At 44.0% G+C, this 12,310-nt stretch overlaps 1 protein-coding gene across 1 annotated transcript; it reads left to right on the forward strand.

The window, feature by feature from the left end:
- The first annotated feature begins 8,811 nt into the window (after nt 1–8,811).
- On the forward strand, nt 8,812–12,055 carry LOC144937081 (uncharacterized). The gene is made up of 2 exons (XM_078864331.1): nt 8,812–9,066; nt 10,123–12,055. The coding sequence occupies exon 2, from the start codon at nt 10,145–10,147 to the stop codon at nt 11,318–11,320; it is 1,176 nt and encodes a 391-aa protein (XP_078720457.1). The 5' UTR covers nt 8,812–9,066; nt 10,123–10,144; the 3' UTR covers nt 11,321–12,055.
- The last annotated feature ends 255 nt before the right edge of the window (nt 12,056–12,310 follow it).

Raw genomic sequence — 12,310 nt, forward strand, 5'->3', positions numbered from 1 at the left:
TGCTCGGCACGCAGCTTAAGCCTGGAAAACCGCACTTTGTACAAATTAAATAACTTGATCGTCGGCATAGAGTAGATTCACACCCCTGTTAGACACCTGTGGTTTTTCTTTGACTGAGCCAAAGTACACTCACGTCTTGATATTTAGTAACATTTTCCGAAGTAACTTGGTCATTATTGTATTCATGCTTGAAGCGTTGTGCTTCTCTCCATCACACCTACCCCTTCCATTATTTCCCTCTCCTCTGTTGCCAAGCCCACGAATGTCATATCAATTAAAAATTTCCGAAGTAACTTGGTCAATATTGTATTTATGCTTGAAGCGTTGTGCTTCTCTCCATCACCCCTACCCCTTCCATGATTTTCCTCTCCTCTGTTGCCAAACCCACGAATGTCATATCAATTAAAAATTTCCGAAGTAACTTGGTCAAAATTGTATTTATGCTTGAAGCGTTGTGCTTCTCTCCATCACCCCTACCCCTTCCATTATTTTCCTCTCCTCTGTTGCCAAGCCCACGAATGTCATATCAGACAGACACAAGCCACACCCGAAGGCTCGGTGTGCAGGCGGCCACGCTTGACGGATCTGCGGGGAGACAGGTATGCACAGGTTGTGAGTGCGCTGGGATTGTGCCGTGCACCAAGCGACTTGCGGGGGTGAAAGGCGTCGTTACACGCTGACGCATTCTGAAAACCACCCGGCAGTTTCCATGAGTGTGGAAATACGGTACCAGTGGTGGGTTTTTTTTTGTGGGTGTTTTGCTGAATCACGTTACGTAAAAATTGTATCTTACAATGTCCTCGAGTGTATCTGGCGGCAACGGTATACACGTGGATACTTTGTTACGTTGTATTTTTTAAAGAGTGAATGTAGGATTTCGTTTTTATTTTCTATGGCCTTTTCACCTCTCTTCTCGTTGCATTGCCATTTCTTCTGCTTCTCGTTGCATTCCCATTTCTTCTGCTTTTCTTTGCCTGACTGCGAGCGCACCTCGGATTGCCTTCAGATCCAATCGTTTTCACTGGAAGTGGTCATCCTCCGAATGCTCTTTCTGATTTTCTACGTTTCCGTTGTTAAAAATAGTAATAACATTCGTATAAAGCACGTTTAAGATAACATTGGTGGTGCCGCAAATTAACTAGAGGCAGATATTAATATATTTATTGATTAGTTTAACTACTTCTTTTGGGGAAATGGTACACTGACCAACATTTTATTGTTATTAAACTTTTCTCACATAAGCCCTACCGAATTGTTAGCTACTCCTTCGTCGATCTGGCTCATCTGCTAGATCTTATAGATAGAGCTCTGATTAATAGAGCATTTAAAACTAGCTGACAGTTTAATTTGGCTGAATATTTGAAACATCTATTCACAATTAAACTTCGGATAGTGTGCCACATCGCCTTGATTATGCTTTCGGACTGCAATCAGTGTGCCAAAAGTTGTACATTATTGCTTGCAGGTGCAGTGAACAAACCACTGAATCGCATAAATCATACGAAAAAAAGACGATTAATTGTACGTAAACTAATATATATATTTTTTTTTTCATGCAATAAACTGCTTTAGCCATGAGTCTTCCTTCCTACTACAGCTGGAGAAAGTGCAGACTAACTGTGATGACGTTATTTAACTTGGCCTCGTTTTCCGAAAGGCAAGCTGCGTGGTTGTTCCCAGAGGGCTCATTTTGGCATGGCCATCCAGAGCGCGAGCGAGCCACGTGGCCACAGGAAGAGCCCGCTGAGTGAAACTCGAGGCAGCGATGAGACAACTACGCTGTGTCCTGGTGTTTGAGATGAAACCACTGCTGCAAGCGTTAGAAAATAAAATCAGCTGCCAATAGTTCCATTGGTCGTGTCGATAGGTTATGCCAGGGAACCTGCCGTGGAGTAATGGTTCGCATTACTCTCAATCCAGAGGTCACCGGTTTGGTCTCCAAGTTGTTTTTCAATCCCACGTCTTTTTCCCCTGCAGCATAAATGGGTTCACCACAATTAGTCCATTGGCAGGTCAAGTGTGGTGGGGCGATGTGTGGGTACTTCCACCTCTTCCAAGACATCTGGCCAGCGTGAAAGGTTTGGCCAAAATACCCTCCACTCGAGGGAGCTTTAGTAGAGCCCCTGTAGTTGAGGCCCTTCTGCCGGCAGTGGCAGCAGAATTATACATGTGTGGGAGTGTGTGCTTATGTCCCCAAAGAAAAGCAATTGATGAAGAATTTCCACACAGCAGGAGAATTTGGATATGGACAATATCCTGTTTCGTTCTTTAGAGCAGCTGCAAGTGCTGCACAAGGACAAACCTAAAACAATGTAAAAAAAGAATTCGAATTTTTATTTGCGAAATTAATCCAAAAGTAAATTACGAACATATGAAACGCTGAATGACACAACGGTAGGTGCGTATGTCAGCGCGCAACTGAGAGCTAGGAGCTGAAGCAATTGTCACGACGTACCTGTGACATTGAGTTAAACAGGGCGCATTCTCGTGCAGTTGCACCGCCGTCGATGCACCCTTAGCATCAATAACACTGGTCAACACACTTTTTCTGGCATAAGGTATTCCAACGGTTTAAATGTAATTTTGTGGTGCTGATTCCAAATTTGGCATCCGTTTTTGTCTATTGCATCAGGTTTTTGAGATATCAAATATTGCATTTTCAATAAAAACTGCAGAAGAAAAATATTAAATAATTGTGGATATCTACATAAAATGATATTATAAACACACTATCCTAAAAATACAGCACCATATTTTAACACTAAAGCAGTCACTGACTCGCAACAACTTACAATCATAAGTGACAGAGTTAATTTCCGGTAAAATCAATGAAAAGGGGGTATGCCGATAGCATAAAAATGAGATGTGATAGAGAAAATCTGAGATCAGATTTGGAATCAGTACCCTGAAATTAGTCTAAAACAGCTGCAAAAGTCGAGGCCACAATTTTTTTTTTTGTTGACCAGTGTAAGCAGTCGAGGACCCGCGCGCTTGTTAGAAGCGCGCCATTCAACAGTGGAGCGCTCCAAAAATATCACTGCCCTTTTGAAATTCGGCACTGGGGACAACAGCCTCTGTTGAGAGCGCAGCTTGTGTTTATTTGCTTTCACCATTTTACCAAGGACACGAGACAAAATGGCTTCAGCTTTTAAGTATTCGGATGTAAAAAAAATGTGGACATCGTGCTTTGGAGACAGTGGCAATATTTAGCAAGGATTAGCGTGTGCAAGTGTTGAAATATTGCCGCTCATGAATACGTTGTTAAACTTGGAGTTTGCTGAACATTTATAAGGTGTTTTTCAAGTTCCGTGATTTAGAAAATAGGAGGAAAAGCAAGTGGCCAACAATTATATAATCAATAGCAGCTGTAGCCATGTTCTTCCGACAGTTGGATGAAAGGCTCCCGATGTTGTTGCAATTCCTGGTTCTGTGATGCCAAAATCCATCTCAATCTTGCATATGAACTCATTTCATTAATCCTCTCCATTGTGATAGTTGTCTAAGGTATGTTCTCTCCTTTCGCTGGCCATTTGTTACCAGTTTCCTCCATTAATTATCATACAATACTGCATAGGTCCACTTACATTTCTCCATCAGTCAACATAACATCCCTAATTTTCATTTGTTCGCTGATGTAGGTCAGTGCATCTCTCTCCCAATACGTATTGATGCGTATTTGAATCTTTAGTTCAATGTTTTCAGATCAATTTGTCAAAGCAGGTAATGTGTACTAGTTGAATACCTTCTTAATGGCCATTGATATCTTTCTTTCAATATTCAAATGCAATCTTCTAAAACCACTTCGTCATACTCTTCCTTATACAGGAGACTCGTTTATCCGCACTAATGACGGGGAGGACGGCCGTGAATAATTCAAAATCACGGATAATCCCAAAAAATATACCATTTTCGCTGATCTCTGTGCTAAAACCCACAAATATAGGGAAAAAGTATGTTTGAGTTAAAAAAAAATTAGTTTGTTAATGAACAAAACTAAAAATATAACAAGGAATGTATTGATCTTGTTTTTATCACTGAGTACGTGCTCAGTGAGAACAATTTCCTGCTCCCGAATAGAAGACTCGGCCCTCGAAGTGGATCGCAGAGCCACGCCAATCAACATCAATCAAACTCCGCCCACTGTTGTTAAGATATGCAACCACTGTACTGTAGAGGCGATCACGTGGATTTCGGATTTAAGCACGTGACTTGTTATACACATTTCCAAGAACAGCAATGTATAACTGTTTTAGATGATTAATTTGAGCTTAATGGGAAATCTAGTCATTATTAATGTATGTCAATATTTCAGGTGCACGATTAATCTGCAAATCGGATCAACTGCATGTGGATAATTAAGTCTACTGTATCTTCATTTAATCGTTTTGATCCTGGTTCACTTTCAAGAATTGCCATAGATATACACACCCTGTTTTTAGACCCTGTGTTGTTTCCAACCCCTCTTGCATGAATATCCGTGTTTTCAGCAAACCCGTTGTACTGTACAAGGTGTTGTATGTTGCTCGTACGCATGCTTATCCTCCCCGTGGTTTATTACAATGTTGTGTTTTCATGGCTTCGTCTTCGACATATCTGGATTGGTTCATATTTTTACGATTTATTATTAATGCCTTTATGTCTTCAATCCAAGTTTTCAGAAATAGTTTTTCTAGTTTAGCTGTGGATCGCCTTTTGAGAGAGAATATCTTTTTGCCTGTTTTCTCTTGCAGTTTCTATTTTGCTCCTTTATATAATCTCAGGGTAGCTGTTCCACTTTCATAATTTCTACACGCTTCATGAAGGCCTTGGTTTGTTAGAGTTATATTGACGATACTATTACACAGAATCACATACATTTTCCAAATCTGCAAAGGCTATGCATAACTTTGTATTTGAAATACCTTCGTCGTTTCTATAATCTGATCCAATAGTCCAGTATGTTTATTATGGTTGAAAACCCTCTGCTAAAACCATCTTCTTCAAATGGTGAGTCAGGCTCCAAACTTATTTTTTTCTCTGTAATCGTGGTGAGAAGTTGATATATGTGTGTCATTGTGGATTTCCCATCCTTGGTCCATTAGGGGAATCTGAGTCGGTTGCACTTTTTTAATATCGTCTTAAAACTCACCTGTTCTTCCAGGATGTCTCTGTCACATAAGCTTCATGTGAAGCACGTTGAGGCCCTGTACAAATTGCGAAAGAGAAAAACTGAAAACTAACCATAGGTTTTACCCTTTCTGGCAATAAAATAGGTGTTAAGATGTTCAAACACCAAATAGACACCTTTAGCACATGTTTTATTGCCAGAAAGGGTGAAAACCGATTCTTATTCTACATACTTTGGTACTGGGAAAAAAGGTCCTATAGATAGAAAACTTACTTTATTATTTATTATTAGAAAGGAATGAGTCTGCAATTTTTCAAATAAGTGTTGGATCCATTTTTTTAATAGATTATTTAGCTTTAGCTACAATTCATTATTTGTGTTTGCCTTTGGTCAATTTAGACAAACGCTCTCCGGGTTAATTGTAGATATATGTTCATACAATGGAACCTAACTCAGTACCGGTTCTTGTGAACAGGGTAAATGTAATGCACTATACCAAAGCCGTTTTCGGTATCCTACTAAGCACGTTAAATACATTTCATTATTTTTATTAATTTCATTAATTTAATGCACCGCTGAATTGTATCATATGCTTATAGCGGAGTTCATGGCCATGCTGGAGGCAAGTGCTAAAATATGAATAGAGTAACTTTTCAATGCCATTGTGTGTGTTTTTTAAGGAAGTAATTAATTACAACTTATAGCTGTCATCGCCACCGAGCAGACAAACTGCTGTAATAGATTGAGGAAATTCCCGAACACTTACTGCAGTGGCCTGCGGCGTTAAGTCTGGCGCCATCGATACTCGCCCTCATCGCGGAGATTGTTTTCTTTGCTCAAAGCTCAATATCTCTCTTATCCATCGCTTCATCGTCTGAAATATCTTACCCCAAGTGTGGGACATTTCCTGGTACATTTACGATGACTTCAATCCAGCCTAAATACCCCGTCTGTCTGTGTTGTTTTGACCGCAGGGTTACCTTGTATTTGTTTCAGCTCACAATTGCTTTTGTTATATATGGCATCAATGCATTGTAAACTGAAATAAAGATAATGCCGGCAGGGTTGACCTTGTGTGCATGGGATGGTTTTTCTTGGCAAAATGAGCATATTATTCTTTGAATATATATAGAAAGTGAATGAGTAATCGAGACCAAAAGGAAGCACCGATTTAGAGTGTCTGTCTGCACAGCTCTCACCCGTGGCAGTGACTCAAATCAGACGCACACCAAACAATACATCGGATTTGCTTCAATGGCCAGTGGATGAGCACATGTAATTTGCTTAAACAAATAAGAACAGATTACCCCCATGATTGTATTTATCTCTTAAGGAAATGAGTATTGTTTCAAAACACAACTTTGCTGACACCCGTTGACATACTGTACATTTATATAATCCGGGGTGGGGGAGGGTGCCCAGTCATGGTTCATAGATCACGCGCTATAAATGTTAGCCATGGCCGGCACAACAACTCAGATGTATCAGTTTAAAGGGCAGTGCGTTAACCACTGCGCCACGATCCTACCTACAGTACCTCCCATTGAGCTACTCATCCCATGTTCATTGTCGAGGTCAATGCCTGCAATGCATCTGATTGACAAAGAGGGGCAATTGTTTTCAGAGACATTCATTTCACAACAGGTGCCTATTGTCATGTTCAAGACAATTGGGACGAATTCCTTGTCTTTGAAAATTAGCGGTAAAGCAGAGTTCACTTGCTCACCATATCTTTGCTCATTATATCTAATTTCTAACTATATATTTTCCGGAAACTTGCACTATCCCTAGAGCGAAAGGTAGACCTAGAAAAAAAAAACTTGTAATCATATTAACACGTTTATTGACTACTATACGTACCCAAGAATGTCAGTGTATCGTGCGTGACGTCACTCCAAGTCGACCAGCTGCCCTCATTAATAATCATGAACAGGTGACGTCCTCCAAATGGACACCCAATCATAATAATTAGTGGCTGACGTCACTCCACATGGGGGGCCGAGGCGCCCCCCCCCCTCCTCGGCGTCAACTTACAACCCTCACCACAAAGGCAGAACCCTCACGTCACGTGATCTCCGTGACGCTATGGAGACATCAAAGTAAATAGGACGTCGTGATGAACAAGGGATTATAACCTTTAAATGAAACAGGTCTGTGTCACCGCGCCCTTACAAATTGCACACTGATCTATGCAATGAATATCACGTCGCGGTCTGCTTTTCGCTTGCAAGTTTAAGATTTGCTGCAATACACCCGTCCTTGGACGGGCAAACGGCTCGTCAATATATATTCACACATGAACTCACCGTCGTTGTCAATGTGGTGTTAACGAAACACTGAATGAGTATCACGAGTACAAAGCGAGGCAATAACGGATGTGGCATGTTCAAAATAATTGCGGCACAGCATTCCGGACAGTTATTTTTTTCTCTTGCTAAAATTAGGCATCGTGGGTTTTGAGTAATGCAGTGGACACAACCCACAAACCTTTAATAGTTGTGAATGTTTACATGCGTTTGTAGCGCAGGGGAGGAGGCATCGGTGGCTCTCTGAAGCGCGTGTTGCAATAACGGAGCCCTCTTGCCAGATGGTTGGCATCCATTACGCTTTGGTTCTTTCGGTAAAGGCACGTATAAAGATAAAATCATAAATTAAATACTATGCTAGTAATACTATGCTAGTATTTAATTTATTATTTTATCTTTATACGTGACTTTACCGAAAGAACCAAAGCGTAATGGATGCCAATTAAATACTAGCATAGTATTACTATGCTAGTAATACTATGCTAGTATTTAATGTATTATTTTATCTTTATACGTGACTTTACCGAAAGAACCAAAGAGTAATTCCTGCAGTCACGAAAGCTCCAACTTATGTTTGGTTGGCATCCAGTTAAGCCACCGGAAGAACAGATCTGTGGCTGGGGCACAGATGAAAACACGTCCGACCCATTAGCTCTCCAGTCACGTAGAAAGTAGCTTAGTCGACTACTTTAAATTAGTATGTGGATCAGCACATGTTGGTAAACCACCGAATCTGTAGCCTTGTTTGTTTTTCTCGTGCTTGGTAAAAAAAAAATGTTTATCCGTGTCTTCGTTAGTCGTTTATTCAGATCACAGTACGGTAAAAACATATTTGCACCAGTTTTGATACGTGACCCGGATAGATTATACTGCATTTGCCGAGCTAGTGTGAAGGCTCGCAAAATAACTAACCAAGCGTAACTTGTAACTTATTTGCAGCGGTGGTGGCCTTTTGTGTTTTTAATTCAAGTTAAGCTGATAAGCATCTTTATAAAATTCACGCAAAATACGACAAGAAGATTCGAAACACAATCGAACGCGTCAATGTCAAAATCACAGTGCACGATACATTCTTCAAACACACGCTGCAAGCCTATGCCCGCATCGTACGGTTTTGTTTTACCGCTCTTTGAGAGCCGCGAGGTGCCGCCGGTGACTCATGCACCTGGCCAGACGACTCCGAGTGTCCGTGGCCAGACGAGTGGGTGGTGGTGTCATGCTGCCCGGCGGGCGGGCGGGCGGAGCGAGTGGGTGGCCACGAGCAGTGGAATTAGCGGCATGGGTTTTTTTTGGGTCCGGGCCGTGCCTCTGTTGCTGCTGCCCCCCCCCTCTCTCTCTCCGTCATCCTTGAACCTCCCCCATCTACGACTCCCACAACTCTCCCCCGAAGCCTCCTCCATCCAGACGCTCCTCCGGATGCTCGTGTGACAGCCACCCCCACCTTTGCCCGGCGCTATATAATGATGGCAGAGCCGTGCTCGCTCAGGCGATGAGAGTTACGTTTGCGATTACGGCCTCTGAGACGGGGCTCCGGAGAGAAGGAGAGAGACATCTGTGATATTGAACAACGCCGGTCTACATTCGTCTCATCCAACTCAACACAACTATTGAACGTTGTTTTATTTTCTATATCTTGAGCTGTCATACACACAGGTAAGAAAGCGGTGCTTGTTACAAAACGTCACTCAGACCAACTATGTTGCTGACATTAAACTTTGCAGAAATACATGTTTAAACATTCTCGATTACTCTTTCATTTATTGAGTATCCTTTAAGAAAAATACGTTAACAAAAAATAAACGTTTAATTCTGTATGTGTAGCCGAATTGAAATTCTTAGAGTTGACCGATAATATAATTGACAACTGGAGTACGAGTGTTTTTTTAATGTCATAAGCGTCTTGTCATAAATAGTTCACAGTTTATGACTTTTGCAGGTGTTATTTACGACAGGAAAGGCACACTCGTACATCAAATGCACACAAGACCAGCGGATATTTGTTAAACTAACGAACGCGGAATCACCCGGCCGCTACAAATACAAGAGAGCGAGCCATGTGTAATTAAACTTTGGGTTAATTTGCTACGTTGTTGATAAAACAATCATTGAACATACTGAATGCTCCTTACAATATTGTACATCTGCAATGGAACACATATTTAAGCTCATAAAAAAAACTGTCCACACATTGAACGATTACTGCTCAGTAATATTTTGCTGTCAGTACAAGTTGACCATTTACTTTTTTTTAAATGTTGTTTGGTCATTTTACGATACTGCTAAATTTAATTTAACATATATATGCTCCTGTAAATGAGTGCGGTATGTTTCCAATCGGAGACACACAGTCAAGCGCTTGGGTATGAAACACGCTTTGAGTGCCCATGACTACGTGACACAGACCTCGTCAGACCTCCTACGGGTATCAAGGCTTGAGCCTGCTCAGTGCTTGGATGGGCGACCACCATGCGTAACAGGTGCTATCGGCTGTTGAAAGCAGAGAGCGGTGCAGTAAAATGCACTATTGTCGTGCACCTCCTTATCCATGTTAATCGCCTTGACCAACTTGCACTGCCCAGTGTGGTGAAGTATGGTCAAATAAGCCCCCGCAATCCACACGGTGCGAGGAGGCCCCCGCGCGTGCATGCGAGTACTTTGAGTATCGGCAGCCTGTAAAACGTCTCCGCATGTCCGACTTGATCCCCGCAGATCTAAAAGTCCCGAAGCGACGATGCTGCTGCTGCTGCCCACTCCTCTTCTGCTGGCGACCTTCTGCCTCCTGGTGGGCACGTCCGGGACTGCGTCGGGCAGCCCCACGACCTCTCTCTCCAGCGTCGGCCAGAGGGGAGCCCTGCACGGAGCGTCAGAACAGCCGCCACCCCGGACCTTGGGAGCGACTCGGATCACGGGCACCCATCGCTCGAGCCGTCTCCTCCCTCTGAGCGGCGGTCCGCGTGCGGAGGACGCTCCTCCGGCTTCTCGGCCACCGCCACCGCCGCCGGGCAGCGCCAGGTTGAGCTCGCGAGGGCGCAGCAACAAGCCCAAGCTGGTCTTGTTCGAGCTCGAAGACGATGAAGACGACCAAGAAGATGCTACTCCAATCCCGGCGAGAAGCCCGCCCCCCGTCGTGGCGACGGAGAAACCGCCCCGGGTGAAGCCGGAGCCGCCCCGTCCGCCGAAAACGCCGATCGTCATCGAAACGGTCGACGACCCCGACGACGACGGAGACGACGTCGACGGCGGAGCCACCGGCGACGGAAAGAAAGCGCCTCTCGTCCCACCGCGCCGAGGCGACGCGATTTGCGACTACGACCCGTGCCGGCACGGCCAGAAGCCCTGCCACGTCCTGCAGCAGGAGACCGGCTGCCGCTGCGCCGGCGTCGTCGAGAACAAGAAGCCCCAGGCGCCGCGACTCCGCAAGGTGGACTTTGCGGACGACCTGACCGTGGAGGTGCAGTGGTGCGCGCCGGAGTCGCAGGTCCTCGACTATTACCTGCGGTACCACGAGGAAGGCGACGTGAGGGATCACCGCACGCACCAGATCCACCCGACGTGGCGGCGCTTCACGCTGCGCGACCTGGTGCCCTCAAGCCGGTACAACGTGTGCGTGGTGGCGGTCAACGCCGTCGGGGAGAGCGAGTGCGTGCGGGTGCCGTTCGAGATGCCGCGGGCGTACCGGGAGGTGGTCATGGCCTGCGCCCTCGCCGCTTTCTTCGCGCTGCTCGTGGTCATCGCCGTGCTGGCCGCCTGCCTGTGCCGCAGGAGGTACAGGGAGAAGAACCGCGTGCTCATTACGCGCTACAACAGCGAGGACCTGGTCAGCGCCCAGAATCCCGTGTTCACGGACGATTTTGCAAAGGTGGATCAGGTGGTGCACCTGGATTTCAGCACGTACGGCAAGGCGTGACGACTGCCCGACGGCACAAATGACATTGAGCAAGAAACACTGTCTGTTACATGTTCTGAATACACTGTACTCTTATTCCTCTTTGAGTTGACTGCTCAAATGGCAGGCCCCTGCATCAAGTTCCCTCCATCTCATCCAATCGTTGGTCGCACATCTCCGTACAGGACAGAATGTAGGTGGCACCATCATCCGATGCAGATTAATGTCAAAACCAAGATAACTTATTTTTATGGTTCGGTTCTTAATGGTGGTGGATGGGTAGGCTTATTATTTCACCTAATTGCATTCAATTACTCAAGTAACTGTGCGTTTGGTTTCTCCAATGTAACTACTACCACAGAGACGACGGTGATGATCTACTTACACTTTAACTATGTGTGCATTCCAACGTTTTCACTGAAAATGCTTTGTTGCACGATTATGTCGTGTCTGTCTTTTTTAATGGTGTGGGTGTAATTTAAAACATGTTTGGAAAGAAAAAATCGAAAACATATTTTGAAAAATGGTCAATGAACATATCTTTTACTTGCGTGGTGGTGGTGAATTATGCTGTATATTTGATTTTTAAATGATGCCACGACTGCTTACTGGATTTGTATATATGGTACTTACTTAGCAGCTTATGAGTTCTAAACAGAAGGTGTAACGGTTATTGAAAGATGTAAGTTATATTTCATCGTTTGTATTTATTTGGAGAATTGACCCCATTCAATAAATGTTCTAATATTTATTGTATTTAGTTTCGTGTGTTTTAAAGTGTTGCACAAACCATACAGTCCAGTACTATTAAACGTGATGCTACAGTGGAGTGACGGTCAGCACAATGGACTTGGAATGCAGAGGTCGCCAATTCAATTCGATGTCCCGGCGCGGCAGTTGAAACAATGGGGCAGGTTTCTTAAATCACCCCACCTCTGTCCACCCAGCAGCACAAATGGGTTCACTACAATTAGCGACTGGCAGGTCGCGTGCGGTGGGATAAAGTGTGGG

Source organism: Lampetra fluviatilis, chromosome 18, assembly GCF_964198595.1.
Source record: "Lampetra fluviatilis chromosome 18, kcLamFluv1.1, whole genome shotgun sequence".
Taxonomy (NCBI): Eukaryota; Metazoa; Chordata; class Hyperoartia; order Petromyzontiformes; family Petromyzontidae; genus Lampetra; species Lampetra fluviatilis.